The following is a 21,356-nucleotide window of genomic DNA, read 5'->3' on the forward strand; positions in this document are numbered from 1 at the left end:
TTGTATTGCTGTGTTCCTGGAACAGCAACGAAAAACGTGTTCCTCTCTGCCGTGCATAGTTGAGCAAACAGCCAACATCTTTTCCGATGTAAGACATGACATGGTGCCGCCATGGGCCTTCATGGAGAACAACATACGTATTGATACCCAATTTCTCTAGAAAAAAAAGTCCAATGCTAGCGCCGACGCCGTCCCGTGGTATCTCTGCATCCTGATAATCCTGACAAACCAAATAGAAAACAGCCGTGCCATGCTAAAGTCCTCCGAAAGCTTTTACCATATATATATATATATATATGTGTGTGTGTGTGTGTGTGTGTGTAAACAAACAAGATGACACGTGAAATCAGCAAGGGCTCCTTAGAGGGCTTGCTCCATCTCGGTGATGTACAGCTTGATATGAGACTCCATCTTGAGGTACTCGTCATACGCAGCCCGCACTTCGTTTTCGATATTCTCTTTGAGGTCGAGCATCTGTGAACAGTTAGTGTTAGCCTGATGACCATGTAAGAGTGCAATCTGGAACATACCTTTTTCTCAATCTGTTCGATCCTAACTCTCCTCCTCTCAATATCCTTGCCCTTCTCTGACCTCTCCTCTGTGAGCTTCTTGTGTACCGCCCTCAGCTCCTCCATGGACTCCTTCGCCCGCTGAGCCTTTTCTTGGCTGTGCGCTCTCAACGTCTCAGTCCTTTCCACCCACTTGGCCAGTTGCCTCTGGAGAAGGGCTTCCGTCCGCTCAACCTCGCGGACGCTAGCTCCACGCTCAGTAAGCGCGTCTCTCTGCTTCGCGTTCTTGGCGTTCTCCTCCTCCTCCTTTGCCAGCTCCACCCCAATCTCCTCCAGCAGCTTGATACAACTCGCCACATCCCCCGTCACGACCGCAAACGAGTCCGTCGACGTTTGCAGCGCCCTCGCCCTTCTGTCAAGGCTATCAATATGAGCCTTGTCCCCATTGAGCGTATTGCTCAACTCCGTCAAAGAGCTCTGCAGCGCCGACGGACTTTGCAGCGTATACGGCTTCAGCTTCGCGCTCTCCTGCTTCAGCATCACCTTTGTCGTAGTTTTATCCTCCAGCTCCTTCGTCATCTCCGCCTTTTTGATTTTTGCCTCCTCCCACCTCGCGGCGACCTTCTCCTGCGTCTTCCTCAGCTCAAGCAACTTGTGCTTCAGCTCCTCGTTCCGTTTCGTCTTCTCCGCCACCTGCACCTCCATCTGTTTTCTCGTGAACTTCATGTCCTCCAGCTGCCCCTCCATGTTCTGATTCTCTTGGTACAGCTGCTCAATCCGCGCCTTTGTCTGCTCCGCGCGATTGCAATGCTCATCAATCACATTCGTCTGCGACTCTCTGAACCTCACAAAATTAATCACATAACTCAACAACTTGACCAACCGATCATGCGTCGGCTTGTAAAGATCCCCAAAATTGAAATCATGCACCCCGCACTGCTCCATCAGTATCCTCAAGTTCCTGAAAAAACCCAACAGGTTCCTCGTATCGGCCGGCATGAGCGCATCGCAGAGGTCTTCCCCGACGATGTCCTCGGCGGCAGCGCGCATGGCAGGGTCGACGGTGGCGCGGGTCTTGTTCATGAGGAGCTCGCCGAACCACTCAAAGATCATCTGGACTTGAATCGGGTTTGGCTTTTGGAGGTCTTGAACCGTGAAAGAGATGCCGAGCTCGTTGATGCAGCCGACAATCTCGCGGTCGGGGAGGCGCATGTTGGCGTAGGCGGCTTCTTCTTCTTTTTTGGCGGCGCGAGATTTGGAGGAGGCGCCGGCGCCGGAGCCGGGGGGGAGGCTGCCGGGCATGATGGACATGCGGGGGTTGTAGGACATGATGGCGGTCCGGATGGGGTGAGCGCGAGGTGCGCCGGACGTCGAGGTGGTTTTCGAGGGGAAATTGGTGGCTTTCGGGGTAGATGGGAAGATCGGGGAGGGAGTTGTAGTGCGGGGGCACCAGCAGGTTGAGTCTCGCTTCGGTGCCGAGTGCCGGGTGGTGAATTGACTTCTGGTCGCGGTGTTGAAGATGCGCCACGTGTGGTGGTGAACCGTTGATAATTTGGGTGGGCCGTGTTGACGAAATTTGGTGGGGTGTTGCTCGGGAAACTGAATCCCTGCAGGCTGAGTATCCACATTGACTTCAGCCTCGGTACATGCAAATTGCTCGGTTTACTCAATATCAAATTGGTATTCTTGATTTCTAGAACATCTAAAGATCGCAAGCCAAGCATATAAATAATAATGCTGAGTCCATCCTCTTTTGCGGAACTCCTTGCGGACGATACCTCGTCTATTAGGTGCCAATTAATCCACTTCTGCCAGAGCTCCTGCGCCTTTTGGGTGGACAGTCCGACCGATATCAGAGTCTCCAGTGAAATGAGGGCTTCGGAGATGGTGAAAAATGCTTCTGAAGATTCTGGGGAGTTGGGTGGAGTGAGAGGGAGATGCCGGTATTCTTTGTCGCCGAAACGGTTCAACGGCGCATGTGAAGCCGCTGAGACCTCCCAGGGCCTGGAGATTCTCAGCGTCCAGAGGTGATAGCATATTGGTGCTGGTCGACTCAGCCAAGGTGAAGGTGATGAAAGGTGCGAAGTGATGAAAGGTAGAAGTTGAGAATCGAAGAATAATTACCAGCTACGCTTTTTTATATCTGTGGAAAGGAAACAAGAATACCCACATCAAACCTGAAAAGCTACACTCAATAAAACCAGAAACTTTACCAGGGCGCACATTCGTACCAGAGACTTTAGATACCTACAGCTTTTGCCTTATAATCTATAGCTATGACGAAACGGAAAAATAAATGAAATAAATGAATTAAGGCTCTCGAGTCTAGCAATGTCCTTTTTTCTGCGCTGAGGTTGGTAATTGTAGAGGGAAGTTGTGAAGTTATTGGAAGATTTCCCACTTTCACAAAACTCGAAGGATCAGAGTTCAAAGGAACAGGTCAATTAGGTTGAATCGAATCAACTCAGCAAAGCTAAATTAATGCAGCAAATGGAACCATTACATTAAACTATGCCATTAAACATGAGAAGGCTGAACAATGACACTGAAGAGGGCTTGTTTCTCTCTTAGAATTGATTTGCATGTTGTGGTTATATTCAAGGCATGGCGATTTGAGCTGAACTACGGCGATGTGAGCCAAGGTTGAGCAGGGCAGCGCCAAGTTCGCTGGGACTCAAAATCGTTCAACCACAGAATGGTTGGTAGAAACGTCACAAACATATCGCCACTTATGGCGACCAAAAGTCTGAGGCCAGATAAGTGCCAAACGATGGCGAGCAAGTTGTGGGCTTTCTTCACATGGCGGTCTGTACACAGATCTATGGTTTTGGCAACCAGTATCATGCATCTACAGACCCCGGGCCATCGACTTCTTCCTGGTGGCACATCATCAATGCCGAGCCAGGCCCAGGACTGTGGTCAACCCTTGTCGAACCGTCAGAGAATCTACCCTTTGCCTGTTACTAGACGTCGCACATGTCCTGACACAGCATATCGATAGATTGCCATAGTGTGATCGCAGCCAGACCATCAACGCACCGCATAAGGCCGCAATCCTAGCCACATGGCAATGCCTTGGAAGCCCATCTTGAGATGAAAAGCCGCAGGCATCCGCTCTGTGGAGACTGGCATCATTCTATACGACGGGTGCGCGCCTGTTTTCATGCTGGCATTGCAGAATCAGAAATTAATCATGGCCAGGCGGCCCTCCGCTGAGAGATTCTTCTCCGGGCCTTCCATGCACAGCCGTTATCCGAATGTAATTCCTCGCTGTGCCACATTGCCCTATGGCTGAGGTTAGACTGCTGAGATTAAACCCTTCGTATGGCTGGAATAATGACCATGCTAAGATCTCGTCCGCGTCAGGTCCGGATCTGCGGACCAGTCTATCGAACCTGGGATATAATGGAAACAAAACGGAACGGCAGTGTCTCTTGATTTGTTGTGTGGGTGTGGAAGGGCTGAATGGTGAAACGTGATGGCGTTGGCTTGCAGCCACTCCTGTTGTCTGTCGGGTCATCCTTTCGCAGTACTCATCTGCCAGGTGTGATGGGGAGGGATTCCGGAGACTGCCCTAACTCAGAAGTTTGATCAGTTTGAAGAGTTGTCAGATCGAACTCGCCCATGCAACTGAATCTATTGAAACTACAGAGACGGTTTCTCCATCTCATCCCCGCACGTGAACCAATCCAGAAAGCCTGGTGCATGTTGCATCACTTATCAGAATTGCCTAGCGTGGGCGGATAGTGCCGAAAGCTGGCAGGCGAGATGGTCAAGGCTCGACACTGCATGATGAGATTGGAGACTCACTCAAGCTTGATTCCAACTCTGGTTGGTGTTAATAGAACCATGTCTTGCTCCCCCCCCCCCCACGCAACAAGAGCCTGGGCCCTGCAGCATCTGTGTCCATCTCGCGATAGTGTTCAGGGTAGCCGTCGAACTGTGTGGGAGCAAAACACGTGTCAGGCTGGCAAAGCTCTCGGAAGTCCCGCTGGAACGTCCCTTTGCTCTGCGGACTTCGGGGCCTGCAGGTTGACGGTAGTGCATGCAGGTGCTTGCGGAGAACGGAGAGCGGAGAGCGACTTTGGCAAACGCGCAGAGACCCATGATGGCACATGGCGAGACGATTGCAACCCCCATCCGGTTTTTGTGAGCAACGCTGCCCAGGTGTGTCCTCGGCAGGGGGATCAGCACACAGTCGCCGTCACCATCCACGCAGCTCGCTGGTGTTCAAGGGAGCAGATGACGCCAAAGCGTCCATTGGAGGGTGACATTGGGGAAGCTTTCCTGTGGCAACTGCCCTATCGACTCTTCATGACATAATTGGCCGGGGTAATGTGACAGGGGGGGAATGCATACCTATCGACGATGTCGGTGAACGAGCCTTTCCGTTTTGTGACGACGTACATGGCAAACGAGAACTAGACCTCACACCTCGTGAGGGAACCGAGCTGCGTGCGTACCTATCGTGCTCGGGCCAGACGGATACGAGCATCTATTTCTCTTCCATGTTCTTCATGACCAGTGCAATGCGCTAGGTGCCGTGTACATTAGTCTGCTGGGCCCACTTTAGAGGCCCAAAAATACATACCACCGGCAAAATCACTCAAAAGATACACGGCAGCTTTGAGCGATCGCGCCATCTTCTGATTGAGAAGCTCGAGAAGAAGCCAGTGTTGGGGTTGGCCTGGTGGAGCGACCAGTGGAGCCAACTGAAGGCTGAAAAGACCCCTGGCACTCACAAGCCCACAAAACCGTTGCAGTGGGGCAGTGCCAAGCCGAACCAAACCTCTCCAGGGTTCAGATGACGAGAACGGCGGGGTCCAGGGAAAACGTAGGGGAAAGATGTCGCCGCCCTTCATGAATGCCATCATCCCATACAACATGAGCGGAAATAGTCCGACTTCGGGGTCTAAGGTGCTGAGGTGCTGGTGCAAGAATTCCGCCAGTCTGGCCGGCTAAAGGTCCGTCGCCGCGGTTTGGCAGTGTCTCCAGGCCGTTTTGGATCGGAGGTTTGGAGGTCGATGGCTCATGGACTGGCCTGAGAATGTGATTGGGTCAACCAAGAAAGTGGTGGGGGCAAACGGAGGGGATTTAGCAGAACCCAATTCCTCAGTGAACGAATCAGTCTTCTGGAGAGAAGACAATTAAGTGACATGATTTCATAACGGGGGGAGCATTCATTCAAACCCTCCGTTTCTCACAGAAGAGACTGTCAGGCAGCCTGCAGTCGACCAACAAGAATTTGGCAGGGGGGCAACAAGCACGTCGCAAGCAAGGTACCCGGAACCCTCCCTTGTCACTTCAATTCTTATTTTTTTCCTTGGGCCCTGCCAGCAGCTGCAACGCCCTGTGTCAAATACGTGGGCCCTCCCGAACAACCTTTTCTCAGACACTTCTTCCCGCCCTGAAGGCACAGCATAGGAATATCGCCTGGCGATCCATTTTTTCACCTCTGCCCTCGCGTTCGACGAGCTCCCTCGCGTATTCGGAGCACACCTCCATTCCAAGCAACACGACCACAATCTAGATCGCCTGCTATCCACCGTCAATTTACTCCACTGCCACGCAGCTGTGGATAAGAACCCCGTGCTATCGAAGGTCCCGGTAGCTCAGCCTCTCACCACTGGACCTCCGTTCCGTCACTCTCACAGCTCAGTAATCAACACCTGGACACGCCCACTTTGTCTCGCCGCTGAAGCATGCTTTAGAGACATTCCGACCGTCTGACGAATTTGCCAGTCGCGCTCCCATTCCACCCACGCGTCACCTTGAGATATTCTTCAGGATGCATCTTCCCCGCCTGTCACCGTCTATAGAGTTCACCAGTCGCCAGTCTCACAGCCCACGCCAGTCTTCATCATAATTTGGTCAAGATCACAAGCATGGGGTGGCTATTTCGGCGGAAGAGCCGCTGGAAGCGAGCCCATCAGAACGCATCCGATATCGAACAGTTCCGTGGCCGAGCCGAATCCGCATTACCACCACGAACTCAGACATTCCCAGATGCCATGATATCAGCGTTCCCCTCCATGTCAGAGCGCCAGGGAATCAAGAAGCAGCGAATCGAGCCTAAGAAGCTCCAACGGCGAGCACGAACCTACAGTTTCTCGCCTGGCCGTGATGACTCCATCCAGGTGGGCCGCTCCAAGAGCTCCAAGAACAAACGGGCAGCAGGCGCATCCTTGCCCGCTGCTTCAAGAGTGGCAAATTATGGCAACGGGGAACAGCTCGATGTCGGGTTAGGAGCTGCTGAGGAGGAAATTTTACGGCGTGTTCCCACGCTTCACAACAAGCGTGATGGCGATCATTTACCGCGGAAAAAGTCGAGCAAGAAGCAGAAAAGAGAGGTTGACCATCAGCGTGAGGCTGAAATCAGGGCCATGAGCAACTTGATACCTGTCCGACCTGCCGCTGAGGACTGGATGGCCGGGCGCCCTATGAAGAAAGAAAGCCGGAGGATCAAATCAGGCATGGGGATAGTTCGAGGATCGGACTGGGAGAAACGAAATCGGTCTTCAGAAATATCCCTTCCAGCACCAGGATCAATTGACTCGGCGCTTTCTTCAGACTCGGATTTCATGTCATTCAGGGTTTCTGCACTAGAGGCCCTAGCACCACGCCCCACAATACGCTGCACCACACATCCCAGGCTTGCTGGCGACGGCACCGGTCTTGCCAGGAAACCATCGCAACGACAGAATGACAACCGGAAATCGCCAGCCAACATCCCCGAGGCTACTCTCAAAGCCCATAAGCGGGTTGCCAACCTCGCTGATGACTTGAGTGCTAGCGACCTGCGGGAGCTCATGGAACGAGATCAACGAAGAAGAGAAAGAAAACGACAACTTGAACAAGAGAAGATTGAAGCAAGACTTGCAAGGAGGGCAGAAAAGCAGCGGGCTGCTGAAGCTGCAGCTCAGGCACAGGGGAGAGACTCGCCTCCAAACTTGGAAAGAGGAGTGCTAGGTCGTGAGATTCCGGATTTGGGAGCCAATGCTACTTCTGCTGTTGTTACTTCGACTAGGATACGGGACTCTCAGGATCAGCTGCAAGAAGCCCAGGCAAAGCCCCTCAGCACCGACTGTGGTGATATTGCCATTGACGAACCGCGTGTGCCTCCTCTCGCCGCCTTTCACCGAGTTGACAGCATCCCATTGCAGACACCCGAACTACCACAGGCGCCGAAGGAAAAGCCTCTACCCCCACTAGCAAGCCCAAGATCCCGAAGCTCCTTCCTGCATGCTAAATTGCGGCGTTCAAAGTCACCACTCGGCTCAGAAACACGTACCGAAAACACGGAATCGCTGAAGAAAGGGTCAGAGACGAGTGGTTCTAAAGGCCCACTGTCCTGGGCCTCATTCTTCAGATGGGGCAAGAACAGGCGTCACTCTGCAGGCCCGTCGTCTTTCTCGAACACGTCGAGGGACTCTATGCAAACGTCTCAGATACCAACCCCGCCACCTAATTTCATACCACGACGGGTCAGCTCAGGAGTACCGAAACGAACCATGTCTCGGTTCCGCGAAGACTTGCCAGAGTCTCCAATGTCACCACCGGACTCGAGAATCCAATCGCCAGAAGTTGACGTGATCCCCCCCATCGCTGAAACTTCACCTGATCTCCCACAGCCCGATGAGGATCCAGATCAGTTACCAACGCCTCCCGCCGAACGATATGATACTCCCATGACGGACCCCCGGTCACTTGAAGATATGCGCAACACCCCGTCTACAGTCAACCACCCGGATGAGCCTGCTGGTGTCTCGCCTGAACCTCAGGCCATGTCGCTAGCATCCATTGACTCTGAGGCTTCCTGGTTCTCAGGGGGAGCGTTGGCTAAGAAGCGGAAGTCGTCGAGTGTCCTGAAACGCGGCTCCCATGCGCAGCTACAGCGATACACGCCCGAATCTGACAGTGGGCGCTTACAAGAAAACGATCACGCCAACGAGGACATGGAAATCACGGAGGACGATTACTTGGCACGCCTTACCCCGTTGCAAAGCGAGAGGCCTGGTTGGAATAGAAAGTCAACCGGCGAAGCAAGGCCGTCGAGCGATTGGGAAGAGGAAGCCCACTGGGGCAGTGTCGGCCAGCAGCCCACTCTTGTCCATTCTCATACAGTTGGCAGGATGAAGAGTCGGGAGGGTCTCCTCAATAATTTTGGTGAGGATGCGGCAAGCACCCATGAAGCAGAGGTACTCGGCGCTGAAAGTCCAGTTGACGAAGGCAACGGGCTGCAACGAGCTACAAGCATCAACCTCGGCAAAGGCCATGCAAGGCACATCAGCGCCGGGAGCGCGAGGCTGCTCTCCATAACACCCCGCTCATCAGTGGATGGTAGGCGCACAAGCCTGACGCTGAAGCGCATGAGCTCTTGAGGGTTGAGGGGAGAGGAGAGAGGCTAAGCGATGAAGAAGTTGCGAACGGTTATGGCTGATCCTGATACACACCTACACTCTTTTGACATTTCCTTGCCTGTTCACACACCAACGGACTTTTCCTATCACCACCGACCACTATTCATTCATTACCTTTTCTTTTCCTACAATTTAACACATCTACCAACCCTTACAAAAAACTTGAAACACCAAAAACCTACAACACTAGTCATCCGGATCAGCCATGCCCACCACCATCTTACCTCCTACCATCAGTTCATCACTCCACGCTTTGGAAAACCCTCCCTTATATCATATCAGGCTTTCATCTCTCACCAAATACCCTCGAATCCTTCACCTTTTCTCTTTCTCTGCTGTCATTTACTATTTTGTTTATACCCATTTTTTTGGCTTGAATTTGTCAGGATCACGGCACGATACCCCCCTCATGTATGTAAAACGGTTTCATCTCTCGGTTTCGTCCCGGTCCCTTTGATAGAGATTTCGGGAGGAAGGAAAAAATTGCACGGAAATAGAGACGGGACGGGAGGGATGGAGTTGCGTTGGCTTTTTGTGCATTTTCTCCCAGTTTGTTACTCGCACGGCGGAAACACGGCGGGCACATCATTACTTGGTGGAGGCATGGAAGGGGAGATATACCGGCATTTTAGAAGGGGAGACGATTCGCGTGGGGGAGTGGAAATTGAAGCAAGTTACCATATTGTGCAAGACGTCAGTGCGAATGTTTCTCTTGAAGATCGAAGAGAACCATGTGGCCCATTTATGACAGAATAGTGACAATTAGTGCATCAAACACCTCGTTGATGCCTTCGAATGAATCCCTTGGAGTTTGCAAGAACAAGCAGAGATCTAATCATTCATCTCTTACTTGAATCTCAAAATCACCCTGCAAAGACATCAAGTGGATTCAAGGGCCGCTGGTCTAGTGGTATGATTCTCGCTTAGGGTGACACCCTACAGCAATGTTTGCGAGAGGTCCCGGGTTCAATCCCCGGGTGGCCCCCACCTTTTTCTTCCCCTTTTTTTGCCCCTCATATTGCCCCTCTAACCATAATGCCTGCCGGCTGCTGCATTTTTTCCCCTGTAAAAAAAAAAAAAAAAAAAAAAAAAAAAAAAAAAAAAAACAGTATGGTTACTTTGCGCCGCTGTTGTATGCCTCATGGGAAGTAGGAATTGGGTGTGCGCAGAAAGCAAGATGGTTTCACCAGACGAAGTTTCGGAAGCTAATCTGGTATAAGCTCTGGGAGGGAGGGCATATATTTGAAGATGAGGGGGCGCTGGACTTGCGAAACAGCTTACTTAGATGGTAGTGTTAAGTTTCACATTGGGAACATCATCCTTCACATGTCAGACACACACAAAAGCAGCTCCCACAACCTGAGACATCTTTAGAAGTTCCACAAACTTAATTTCTTCATCTTCTTATCTGCATGCAAGCTGGGTATTTATTCTTCCCTCCGCTCTATCCCCTTCCCTTTTCCACATCCCTCGTCTTTAAAGCGAAGGAGGCTCAGGGTGCTCCCCACCACTGCTAGCACCAGCACCGCTCCCACCGAGGTACTTCCTAAGCAGGTTCAGCAGCGCCGGGGGGTTGGCGCCCATGAGCTCGTCGACGCGGTCGCCGTCCTTGTAGAAGATGAAGGTGGGCATGGCGCGGATGCCGAGCTCCTGAGCGAGTTCGGGGAGGTGGTCGACGTCGAACTTGCAAAAGTAGATCTTGTCCTTGAACTCGGGGTCCTCGGCCCACCTGTTTTGTTTGACACAAAGCCTGTTAGTATTTTGCTTGGGACATCGGGAGTGATGTAGTAGACAAAAGAAAAAGAACCTTGAAAGCAGGGCGTGATGTGGTGAGAGGACGTACTTTGCGATCTGGGGCGCGATGGCCTTGCACGGGCCACACCAGGTAGCGAAGGCGTCGACGACGACGACGGGATGGGCGGCGACGGCCTCCTTGAACTGGCCGGCTGTTTCGAAGATGTGGACCGTCATTTTGGGGGTTGTGGTTGTGAAGGCTCTTGGTTTAGTGACGGAGGATGTTGGGGTTGTTTGAGGGAACGCAGGGCGCAGTGATTGTAATGGTGACGATGTTCTTGTTGTTGTTCGGAGAGCGGATCGGAAAGCTGTGGTGGTAGCTGGGCGGGCGAGGAGTCGGAATGACATCTTCAACAAAAGAAAGGTGCGGGGTGGGATGTGGCTGGGGAGGTGAGGCTTATAACGGCTTTTTGGTTATTGGAACGAATTACTCCGACAACCAAGTTACAGAGAGTCACAAGCCTGGTTTCAAAGAAAAGGTGTGTGGATGGCTGTGGAATTGGCTGCAAGTTTGAACTACTTGCCGGCCGTCAATGAGTGATGATGTAAGAGAGGGATTTGTCACCGAGCTTTAGGAGGTTCTCGATGCTGGTGGCCGATCTTGGCGATGACGCGAAGGAGGTGGATTACGCGATCTTACGGTAAGTGAAGGCTTGAGACCTAAGCGAGCCAATTGTGGTATCCAATTGCTGACGTTACGGTAAGCCCGTGTTACCCGAGACAATTCCAGAAGACCGGCAGAATATTGGTTGATTCCTCATCATTGCGCAACTGCACGACAGCGATGGCGCCGGAGAAGCAGGTGGCGAGCGATCTCAAATCAGATACTCTTTTGAGACAATTCCCCAGACGCAATTCCAAATATCGAGATCAGCACGTCCTTTTGCTGCAAATGTCGGAAACTTGGGCAATCCCTTGTCGAAGCTTCAACTTTACCTCGAGCTTGGATCCATGGCACCTTCTGGGTTTTCCAAATCGAACATCGTCGCCAGAATTGACATAGAATACCGATCACGATCAGTCGACATGCATCAACGAAAGCCCTTCACGGGACTGTGATGTTATTTGGTATAATTAACACACTGTATTACATCCATCACTAGATCCCTTCATTACATCCCCCACGATCTCTGCCAGACAGACTTATGTGAAAACAGCATTCTCGCAAGGCCCACCAGTAGGGCACTTGGCATAAAGGCTCAACCAAGCATCACCACCGCAGAACTGGCCGCTGTCACCACTGCACCTGTAATCACACTTGGCCAAACTGACAAGCGTTGTCAGAGGCTGTCTGGTCGGCGCATAGCTGTTTCCGCACCAGCACTCGCGCCTCCACTCGGTACCAGCATACGCCCAACCATTGGCGCCGCAGAAGGCCATGCAAGCCTCGTTGGTCATGGTGTCGGACCCCAACAGCGCACCCGACAGTGTGCGGAATGGGCCGTCAGTAGTCCAGCGCTCCTCCGGGGCGCAGCCGATGTAGCGCCAACCGAGGGAGGTCATGTCGGTGTAGGGGAGAACTCCGGAGGTGGAGGTGGAGGTGGGGGCGGTGGAGGTGCTGGTGCTGGTCAAGGTCGAGGTCGAGGACGAGGAAGGAGGCACGACGGAAGAGGAGGACGAGGTCGAGCTGACTGTCACGGTGGAAAAGGTTGTGCTTGGGCCGCCGTCGAGGGTGGGGAGGACGACCAAGGTTACCTTGATGCACTCTCTGTTGACGTCGATGACTACAAGGCATTTGTTAGGGAAACGGTTCCGAAGATTGGGTAGGGAGAAAGCTTACGAGTGTTGCCGGGCGGGTCATAACGGAACTCGTGAGAGCCGTCGAAGGAGTGGCGGACACAGATGTGACCACCAAGAGGTTCACCCTCCCACTGAACGAACCTCAGCTCGACCTGAAGGAGGCCGGTGTCCGGGTTGCAAGCATATGTGGGTTGGAAGATGGCGTCAGGATCCGGACGGGCAGTCGAGAACAGCTTGGTGGTGTGATCGATTTCGGACCACTGTGTGGGAAGTTGTTAGTCATGTCTGGGAAGAACGAGACAGGAATCAAGAGCTCACCTCTCCGCCAATGACGAGACGAATGTTCTTCCGAACGTTGAACACGACACCATCCACCAGCGTGAAGTCGTATGTGGGCTCGCCAACTGGCCCGATGAACAAATGCTGGTCACCACCACCAGCTTCGAACAAGTTCATGTACTTGTTGTGCACTTCAGGCCGGCTAGCATTTTGGACCTGGATCCGGAAGTGAGAGGGGATGTCGTCGGAGAGGGGCGTAGTAGGGATGGTGCACTGAGCCGAGGCGAAGGCGGCTCCGGCAACGAGGCCCGCTGAGATGGTCTTGAGGTTCAACATGTTGTCGGCGACTTTCACAAACCTGTCTGGTGAATCCTTCCCGACAAGTTGGGGATTCGGCTCATTCTTATACCCTTCACCAGACACCCCAGAAGGTCGGATCCCTCTTCGCTGTACCCATGGGGCCCAAAATCACCAGGCTCCCGTCCCCGGCGAGTGTTGCAAAAGGTCCAGAGGCGGCACTCCTTGGCAGCATGCATCACCAGGGCCCAAAGCCATGATAGCTCCTGGAGCTGAGCTGCCAACGAGGCAGCCTTTTTGCATTATGCCTGCTCAAATGGTCCAAGTGCCCCACATTCAGTACATTATAGAGAAACCCTGCGATCCGCAATCTGTGGTCCGGCTGACCAGTCCGAGCGATCAATTCAGCCCAGCGGTGCCAATGTCACATCGCGGGGGGGTCTGGGGAGACGACGTTGCGGCGTCAGGGTCCTTCCGGATTCGTGTACAGTACCAATATTGGGCGGGGGAGCTAGGTGTATATATCTTGGCATCATGTAGGTTGTTTTTTTCCTTGCCAACTTTCACCGAGTTTGCCGTTGGGGGAAGGATTGGTGTTGCTATTCGCGACTCTTTCTCCGAGTTCGTATCCACAACGACGGCTGCAGGTGAGTGGCTTTTTTTTTTTTTTGACGGGCTTGCTTGTCGTTCGACAGCGGGCGCTACACCAACGAGCTGCCCCTCATTTCCCCACGGCCCAATGGCGGTTTTCTGGGGTAAGCTGTGCTGCCCAACAGTGGGAATGCTGTGTCACGGGCTAACAGAAAAGCTTCGGTGCGGCGGTGGGCTTGTCTTGTCTTGTCTGTGCCTGTCATCTCATCTTGGGCGCCCCCTTCCTCGCCGGGAATGGACATTTTGATTCCAATATCAAGTACTGTAAATCAGCCGCAGCACTAGGAGATACCAAGAGGGTGTGTAGCGCATCTCTTTTCATCCCGCCACCCGACAATACACATTGCCCATCACCATGTGATGTTGACCCCCTTTAACACCGTACGGCCTGCCGCCTGCAGCGGTTCCTGAGAAGAATTCCCAAGATGCTCGGGCTGGAATGTACGCCAAGGAACGAGTGGTTACACTATGGGATCTCTGCATGAAGAGCCTCGCGTATGGAACGAACGGCGCAAGCAAGTCTGTGGTGGTGTTGCGGTCAGCGTTGGGGCAGGGGGCCTGGTGCTGGTGGTGTTCGGACTTGAATGGTGGGTGAGATGGAAAGCGGCGCGGGGATAACGCCAAGTTGACAGGGGGAAACAGAGGAGAAGCTTCCAACGATCTTCTCTCGACAGGGCTGGCTGGCTGTTCTGTCTTTGCTTAAACAGGCAGGATGCTTGAAGGAAACAAAGTTTGTTTTTTCAGCAGCTTGATGAGACGAAACAGTCTCATTCCTGTCCCAGACAGGGCCCATCAAGATGGAACTCACACTCAACTCCATGACCTGCCTCAACGTGGGGGATGCAAGGCACGGGTGTTTTCACATGCAGATTCCTCACACAGCATGACGGCATGGGCAACGGTTGATAGGTATTTCGTACCTCGTAAACAAGCTGCATCCTTTGGGTAAGACAACGAAAACAGAGCGTGCTTAGTTGAGATTACGCCGAACGTTGATGCCGAAGACCAAAAGATAAGGGTCATCAATTTCCTATGGGAGATCACTCTAGACCAAAAGCCTGGCACTTCCAGAACTCCCTCCTACACCTCAGAGCTAACCCCCGTAAGCGCTCATTCATAATCATGAATCATTCCTTCCATCATGCGCGTCCCGATCCGAGACATCAATAGTCCATGTCCATACTCGTAGTCTTCGTGACAGCATACAACGATATCTCCCGCCCTCGTTCCTTACACAAGCCACGCATCCAAGATAGGTGGGCACATCTCCTCCATATTCTTCAAACTGACATCCCTCACCACACTCGACAGCGGCACCCTCCCGTCCTCGGTCGTCGTCCCATTCTCAAACTGCCCAAACTCCCTCACCAGTCTCGTGTCAAGATTATACCTCGGCCACCCTGTCGCTTCGAGTCCAGCCTGCCCGCCCTTCGCAAGCGCCACCCAAGCGTCCTGCATCGCTTCACTGACGGCCTCCTCTTCCGGTGTCGACAGGCCGCGGAGCAGGGAGTGAGTGCCGAAAATCAGAGGCAGCTCAGCCGAGTGATAAGCTCCCATAAACGCCTCAGGTGAGACATTGCTAAAGTTGCCCGTGTAAAGATATCGGTAGACGGGCACGCCGGCCATGATCCGCAGCGCGCTGGCCTGCACGGCGGGACAAAAGAAGAAGACTGCCGTAGTGAGGGCTTCGATGGTGGAGTTGACTCCCTCTGCGGTGAGTGGGACAAAGGGGATGCCGTCGTTGGCGTTTGTTCCGATGATTGTCGGCTGTTTTTTTTTTTTTCCCCTCTTGTCAGTTACCGGCCCCCAACCTCTGTCTCTTTAGTCGAGTTTAACTCACCACATCCAAAATCTCCTTCTTGATCGCCCTGTCCGTGTAGTTCCCAAACACGGTTCTGTTGTCCACCACGGATGTAAAGTAAATGAACGGCTTCCCGCTCATGAGCTCCTCCATGTTCACCTGCAAGAACGCCTCAATATGTTCCGCATCGGCGGTTTGCATGCATTCCAACTCCTCCTGAGGTGACAACCCCCCACAACCGACTTCGGTCGCGACGGCGGTAAAGTTTCCGTGCTTGACGTCCTCTGTGCTCGCCCGAGCAAGCGGGAAGATCTCTGTCCCAGAGTCCATGATGACGGCCGAAACCTGGGGGAATGAAGGGTCAAAAGCTGCATATTGGTACCAAGCCGCAGAGATAGCACCGGCTGACTGCCCCCAAAGGGTAATTCTCTCTGGGTCTCCGCCAAAGTAGCTGATGTAGTCTTTGACCCATTGGATGGCCAGCTTTTGATCGAGCAAGCCGGGGTTTTGCTTGGTGCTGTCCCCGGCAAAAGCTGCGGCGTTGGGGAAGCCGAAGATGTTCAAGCGGTAGTTGAAGGTGACTACAATATGCTCTTGTGAATCTTGGACCCAGTTAGCGGGAATTTGATAGGGGACGTCTTGGCCGCCTGCTATGAAGGCACCACCGTGAATGAAGATTATCACTGGGAGCTTTTGGCCCCAAGCCCGAACTGGTGGGGCGTAGACACTGAGAGAGAGGCAGTCTTCGGAGAGAAAGGGAGAGGTCATGTTGAGTCCTTGCAGGTTGTACTGGTTGACGAACTGTGTGAAGATGGTTGGCGGGTCTTCCATGAGAAACTGCATGCATGAGGGACCGAATTGAGTTGCTCTGTATGGGGAGGAGGGGAGGGCGGAGAGAGGTTCAGGAGGGAGAAAGCGGAGAGATCCCACTGGGGGTTGGGCGAAGGGGATGGAGAGGAATCGGCGGACACAGGGCGTATCAGGGTATGTTGTGCCGAAAACGGTACCCAAGGGGGTGTCAACCGTAAGTTCAGCGGCGGCGAGGGCAGAGCAGGAAGACCTTCTGTATCGCGAAAGTATTGGTGGTGAGTGGCCGTCGTTGGCGAGTGTGATGGTGGATAGCGAGGCCCAAGCGAGGGCCCCTAGTATCATTGGGGAGGACTTCATAATCGCGAGGTATCGTTGCTATACTGGGATGATGATCTTTGCCGAGTATTGACCGAGTCCTTGTCTTGCTAGGAACTTGACCTCGCTGGGGAGGCAAAGAAACTCGAGAGGCTGATGTGATCCCATCATCCCAGCTGTGGGGGGGATATTGGACATTTTATCTGTCAGATGTCACCCATTCGGGCCATTGGGCACAACGTCTAACGTCTAACGACAGACGCCGTTTCGCGCCAATTCGAGTCACGCCCCGACGGGCGGCTTTCTTACGATCTCAACGGCGGACTTGAGATGATCGCCATTACGGGAGTGTGACACGGTTGTGGTGCTAGTTCCAAAAAGCTGCGACGCAGACTGAGCCATGTTCTTGGAAGTTAGAGGCCTCGCGACGGCAAGGTGCCGGGTCATTCCCCGTCGTTTGGAGTTATCAACTTCGGACGTCTATTTTTGGTCTGTGCCTGGTGTAGTTTGTCCGCTTTTCTCAAGATGGGAAGATGCGAGCAATTTGTTGCAGCGGTTCGGAACCTCGACGCAACAAGGGTCTCCAATTATTTCCTTGGGACAAGAAGCCTGCATGGACAGATGATGTCAATTAGTCTGGTCGAGCGTGATGTTCAGACAAGACTATGCCTGGACCAGTTGCAGCTATCTCCCGCGGAGATATTGGAAAGCTGTATATTGCAAGGTTTCCCTGGGTTAACACCGCCATCTGTCTGCTTGGAAAGGTCAGCCTCGTATGATGATGAGGGTGCTATTTGAGATCAATTAGAAAGCCCGACAGCCACACAGCAGCCACACAGACCTCGAAAAGAAAATAGGAGGGCTGTCATCATCATTACAATGCCTTGCACCTCCCATCGCTGCTCGTGGCAGCAGCAGAACCAACTCGACAAGGGATGCTGAGCCCCGAAGTAACTCTACCTGAAGATTCATCGCAATCCACGCAAATGTGATGGATGTGTTAGCGACGATTGCACCATGGGCCATTAAAAAGTGGACGACGGCACTGGTGCCCGTTGAGCCACCATTGGACCAAAAAACTCCTTTTCCTGCATACCTCGTTGACAAGCAGATGTCTTTTAGCTACCAAACCACGAGGTGTAACAATGGACAATGAACGAAAGAACAGGAGTTGTTGACCGGAGTGGTGGTCGCGGCAACACAGTTTTACGATCGAAGACAAGGCAAAGTTGAAGGAAGGACTTGAAAAGATGGAGGAGAGAAGCGGGTGATTGTCCCATGTCATTGGCGATGGGAATCTCGTCTGTTCAAAATAGCATGTTGACTTTGGGATGACACATGGGTGAGCAGTCTGCAAACTCGCGTGTGAGTCCAAGCTTTGGCAGACACAGCCGGGAGGTGCGTGAGAAGCTGCCCACTATTATGGGATGGATGCAACTGGGAAGGTGCGATCTCATGAACAGTTTCCGCCCAGTGCCCGTGTTGTTCGCTTCCAAGCTCACTACGGCCTTTCATGCTACCTTGGCCTCGTGACATAGTTGCGTTGCGTCCCATCACCTCCGAATATCTTCACTTACACATGGTGTTTGCCCTGGACAGCTGCTGCCAGCTGTGGCCACCTCTGCTGTCGGCTGCTGTCAGTCGAGTCATCCGGCGACGTCAATGACGACCACCTCATCACCAACACTCAAGAAAACAAGACACCCACCATCGTCGATTTCACGGAACTTCAAAACTGCAAATTGAGTGCATTTCTTTCACAATGGCCGAGCAAGCAGAAGATATTGACGACATCGTCGACCACCCCGCTGGGGCAAACTCCTTAGAACACGACGACGAGCCATCATCGGCCTCGTCAAAGCCAAAGAATGCATTTGCCGAACTCATGGCCCCGAAGAGAAAGGCCCCGGCCTCACCAGAACCCGAAAAGCGTCCAAAAGACAAAGCCGCCCGCTGGCGCGGCGCCTTAGTTCAGTATATCAACAACCCCTCCTCCTTTGGCAGCCAAGTACTCCGGGTAACTCCCAACACAGTCCTCATCAAGGACTCGTTCCCCAAAGCCACCGTCCATCTCCTTCTTCTACCTCGCTCAGAAAAGCACTCCCTCCTCCGTCCTAATGAAGCTTTCGCCGACCCTGCCTTTTTGGCCATCGTACGAGAAGAAGCCGCTTCGGCAGCCAAACTCGCCGCAGCCGAGCTAGAAAGATTGCTCGGTTCTTTTTCAGTCTCAAACAAGCCTCGTCTAGAAGCAACAGACTACACCAACCGACCCCCAGGACGGGATTATCTCAAAGAAATCAAGGTCGGGATGCACGCACACCCGAGCATGGATCATCTGCATGTTCACATCATCAGCAAGGACATGCACTCGCCCAAGGTGAAGCACAAGAAGCACTACAATAGTTTCAACACCGAGTTTTTTATTCCCTTGGTGGATTATCCACTGGCAGATGACGACGTCAGGAGGGATGTGGGGTTCCAGAACGGGAATCTGAGCAAGGATTTCAAATGCTGGAGGTGCGGGAAGGACTTTGGGAATAAGTTTACGCAGCTGAAGAAGCATCTGGAGGAGGAGTTTGAGGAGTGGAAGAAGGAGTAACGGGCTGTTTGTTATGCTTTATTCCAAAGCGGTGAATTCAATCGTGCTGCAAAAGAAGATTCAAAGAGTGTAAAACCATCGTAATGTTGACCAAGAACATGACGGGCCAGGTCTTGGCCAATGTCCCTGCTTTTTGGGCTACTCCAGAATAAACTCAACATCCGACTCCTCCCCCTCCTGCAAGTTCCGCTGTTTGATCTTTTGAAGTATTTTGTCCTTCCTCTCCTTCCTCTCGGCCTCCTCCTTCGCAACAAGCAACGCCCTGTTCCTTTTTCTCCTCGCCCTCTCCTTTTCATTTTTCCTCCTCCGCTTGGCGATCTCATCCGGCGTAAACCTAGCCCTACGCTCCTTCTCAGCCTGTTGCACCTTTGCGGCCTTATCTGCCGCTTTCTTTGCCTTGTCCTCCGCTATCTGAGCCCGGATGATAGGTCCGTAGCGTCTAGCGGCATCGTCTAACGCCTTTCTCACCTGGGGAGCATGCTCACAGAGGAATTCACGTATTTACTCGTCCTCGTCCCCGTTGGCCTCCTCCCAGGACTCACAGTCGATGAGCTCATAGTCGCTAAACTCATCGTCGCTGACTGCAGCTTTGGAGTCATCAACCATTGGGATGTCAATATCCTCGCTGGCCTCTGCCTTGGTGTCATCAGCCATTAAGATCTCAGTCTGCCCGCTGACTTCCGCTACGGTGTCAGCAGTCTTTGCAATGTTAGCCTCTGTGCTGTTGGCGTCTTGACTTTGAAGTGTGTTGTTGTCAAGGCCTTTGTTTTTGTCATCCGCATGGGGCCGCATTGTGACTTTTGGAAGATGTCTGCTTGAGGCGACAAGAAGGAAGAAGCATGTATATGTCTGCTTCCTGGTGTGAGAAGGGGCGAGCGATGAACACCCGACTGTGCTTTCAGGGCGTTGCTACCGCCTACCTAGGTACCACTGAATGAAGTAGGTTTCGCCAGTTATGAACTCGCTCTGGCATGTGACCTATTCTTTTGAGTTTACCACAACAATGGCCCAGAGCTAAACCACGAGGTCCTGAAGAGTTTTTAGAGATCACCAAATTCACAGCTACCTTATGACTGATGACTCCACCACAAACATCCAAACCATATAATGCAGTTTGCCTCAGCACAACTGACTCATTTCTTGATCACCAATCCCTCACCAAAAGCCCACCCCCTCCAAGCAATCCAGACATGACACTCTCCCCAGAAGGCTCAAGCCACACACCCCGAAATCCCTACCAACCGCCCCGGACACTCAACCTGATGATAAACCACATCCCACCCATTCACCACCCCCCCGGCCCAATTCCACCTCCAATAACAACCCCCCCACAACCCCCCCGGCAACCTCTCACACTCCTGCCTATTCCTCACCCCCCCCTGTGCACCCCCCCAGTTGTAACCCCCCCCATACATCCCATTACACCCCCCCTGCCCCAGCGGCCCTACCCCCCCTCCCGGAGTCAAAATAATCATGTCGCCCCTTTTGACATCCCCCCCCGCACCCCCAGGGGTAACAACTTGTACAATCATCGTTTTATTCGCTGCCGCCCCAGTCAACCACCGCAATTGATAGCATTTACAGCAATTAGGATGGTCAGCTGCTTGACTGTCCTGGACCTGGATCGCAAAGCCGTAGGAGAGGTCGTTGGAGATGGGAATGGGCTGGTACGTGTCGCAGAGGTAGGCGGCGGTGTTGGTGTTTACGCCGGGCTGGCAGCCCGTCACGGCTGAGACGCCGGCGGTGGTGGGGAGGGGCTGGTTGGATCTGTTGCAGACGCGGACGGCGCCGCGGGTGGTGAGGAGGGAGGGGCGGTTGTCGGTGCTGGCGCAGATGGGTTTGCAGCTGGCTGTGGTTAGAAAGTGGTGGGGATAGGGAAGGGGAACGGGGAGGGGGGATGTACCAGTCCCAGCCTGTGTAGGTCTTTGCTACTGTTTGGGCTTTGACGAGGGCATGGTGGCGGAGGGTGAGGAGGCAGAGGAGGTGGTGGTAGAGTAGGAGCATTTTATCTCTGTGGGGAGCCCCCGATGCCTAAGCAAAAGGTCGAGGTGAGCAGGGCCAGGGAAGGAGCAGCGAGAGCCATGTTGATATACCGCTGAGTGTATCCCCACTGTTGAGAAGACTTTGAGATTACTGGACCA

The 21,356-nt window shown here is 53.1% G+C and overlaps 7 protein-coding genes and 1 non-coding gene across 8 annotated transcripts; 3 read left to right on the forward strand and 5 right to left on the reverse strand.

The window, feature by feature from the left end:
* Positions 1 to 51: 51 nt before the first annotated feature.
* On the reverse strand, positions 52 to 4,924 carry NUF2 (kinetochore-associated Ndc80 complex subunit nuf2). Its single transcript, XM_062914698.1, has 3 exons — positions 4,320 to 4,924; positions 531 to 4,083; positions 52 to 474 (listed from the first exon to the last, which is right to left on the reverse strand). The coding sequence occupies exons 2-3, from the start codon at positions 1,836 to 1,838 to the stop codon at positions 361 to 363; spliced, it is 1,422 nt and encodes a 473-aa protein (XP_062763444.1). The 5' UTR covers positions 1,839 to 4,083; positions 4,320 to 4,924; the 3' UTR covers positions 52 to 360.
* A 1,470-nt stretch (positions 4,925 to 6,394) lies between these two features.
* On the forward strand, positions 6,395 to 8,890 carry QC763_608730 (uncharacterized protein; the record flags this gene model as incomplete). The annotated part of the gene is made up of 1 exon (XM_062914699.1): positions 6,395 to 8,890. The coding sequence occupies one exon, from the start codon at positions 6,395 to 6,397 to the stop codon at positions 8,888 to 8,890; it is 2,496 nt and encodes an 831-aa protein (XP_062763445.1).
* Positions 8,891 to 9,822: 932 nt separating this feature from the next.
* On the forward strand, positions 9,823 to 9,914 carry QC763_0098970. The gene has a single exon. It is a non-coding gene; the product is annotated as a tRNA-Pro (tRNA).
* Positions 9,915 to 10,260: 346 nt separating this feature from the next.
* Positions 10,261 to 11,392, reverse strand: TRX1 (thioredoxin trx1). The gene is made up of 2 exons (XM_062914700.1): positions 10,773 to 11,392; positions 10,261 to 10,658 (listed from the first exon to the last, which is right to left on the reverse strand). The coding sequence occupies exons 1-2, from the start codon at positions 11,069 to 11,071 to the stop codon at positions 10,406 to 10,408; spliced, it is 552 nt and encodes a 183-aa protein (XP_062763446.1). The 5' UTR covers positions 11,072 to 11,392; the 3' UTR covers positions 10,261 to 10,405.
* Positions 11,393 to 11,697: 305 nt separating this feature from the next.
* Positions 11,698 to 14,425, reverse strand: QC763_608750 (uncharacterized protein). Its single transcript, XM_062914701.1, has 4 exons — positions 14,003 to 14,425; positions 12,782 to 13,949; positions 12,504 to 12,723; positions 11,698 to 12,447 (listed from the first exon to the last, which is right to left on the reverse strand). Exons 2-4 carry the CDS (start codon positions 13,076 to 13,078, stop codon positions 11,867 to 11,869), a joined length of 1,098 nt encoding a protein of 365 aa, XP_062763447.1. The 5' UTR covers positions 13,079 to 13,949; positions 14,003 to 14,425; the 3' UTR covers positions 11,698 to 11,866.
* A 265-nt stretch (positions 14,426 to 14,690) lies between these two features.
* On the reverse strand, positions 14,691 to 17,806 carry QC763_608760 (uncharacterized protein). Its single transcript, XM_062914702.1, has 3 exons — positions 17,495 to 17,806; positions 15,531 to 17,371; positions 14,691 to 15,457 (listed from the first exon to the last, which is right to left on the reverse strand). Exons 2-3 carry the CDS (start codon positions 16,656 to 16,658, stop codon positions 14,921 to 14,923), a joined length of 1,665 nt encoding a protein of 554 aa, XP_062763448.1. The 5' UTR covers positions 16,659 to 17,371; positions 17,495 to 17,806; the 3' UTR covers positions 14,691 to 14,920.
* A 572-nt stretch (positions 17,807 to 18,378) lies between these two features.
* On the forward strand, positions 18,379 to 19,215 carry HNT3 (aprataxin-like protein; the record flags this gene model as incomplete). Its single annotated transcript, XM_062914703.1, has 1 exon — positions 18,379 to 19,215. One exon carries the CDS (start codon positions 18,379 to 18,381, stop codon positions 19,213 to 19,215), a length of 837 nt encoding a protein of 278 aa, XP_062763449.1.
* A 1,211-nt stretch (positions 19,216 to 20,426) lies between these two features.
* On the reverse strand, positions 20,427 to 21,219 carry QC763_608775 (uncharacterized protein; the record flags this gene model as incomplete). Its single annotated transcript, XM_062914704.1, has 2 exons — positions 20,427 to 21,060; positions 21,119 to 21,219. 2 exons carry the CDS (start codon positions 21,217 to 21,219, stop codon positions 20,427 to 20,429), a joined length of 735 nt encoding a protein of 244 aa, XP_062763450.1.
* Positions 21,220 to 21,356: the final 137 nt, after the last annotated feature.

Source organism: Podospora pseudopauciseta, chromosome 6 (assembly GCF_035222475.1).
Source record: "Podospora pseudopauciseta strain CBS 411.78 chromosome 6, whole genome shotgun sequence".
Lineage (NCBI taxonomy): Eukaryota > Fungi > Ascomycota > Sordariomycetes > Sordariales > Podosporaceae > Podospora > Podospora pseudopauciseta.

What these genes read in the sequence shown, in the direction of transcription:
- NUF2 (XM_062914698.1), bottom strand. Translation starts at nt 1,838, where the DNA reads ATGTCCTACAACCCCCGCATGTCCATCATGCCCGGCAGCCTCCCCCCC. An exon ending in TCGAACAGATTGAGAAAAAG is followed by an intron (nt 475 to 530) that starts GTATGTTCCAGA and finishes AACTGTTCACAG; the next exon opens with ATGCTCGACCTCAAAGAGAA.
- TRX1 (XM_062914700.1), bottom strand. Translation starts at nt 11,071, where the DNA reads ATGTCATTCCGACTCCTCGCCCGCCCAGCTACCACCACAGCTTTCCGA. An exon ending in ATCGCGCCCCAGATCGCAAA is followed by an intron (nt 10,659 to 10,772) that starts GTACGTCCTCTC and finishes CAAACAAAACAG; the next exon opens with GTGGGCCGAGGACCCCGAGT.
- QC763_608750 (XM_062914701.1), bottom strand. Translation starts at nt 13,078, where the DNA reads ATGTTGAACCTCAAGACCATCTCAGCGGGCCTCGTTGCCGGAGCCGCC. An exon ending in GTCTCGTCATTGGCGGAGAG is followed by an intron (nt 12,724 to 12,781) that starts GTGAGCTCTTGA and finishes CTTCCCACACAG; the next exon opens with TGGTCCGAAATCGATCACAC. An exon ending in TGACCCGCCCGGCAACACTC is followed by an intron (nt 12,448 to 12,503) that starts GTAAGCTTTCTC and finishes AATGCCTTGTAG; the next exon opens with TCATCGACGTCAACAGAGAG.
- QC763_608760 (XM_062914702.1), bottom strand. Translation starts at nt 16,658, where the DNA reads ATGAAGTCCTCCCCAATGATACTAGGGGCCCTCGCTTGGGCCTCGCTA. An exon ending in AGAAGGAGATTTTGGATGTG is followed by an intron (nt 15,458 to 15,530) that starts GTGAGTTAAACT and finishes AAAAAAAAACAG; the next exon opens with CCGACAATCATCGGAACAAA.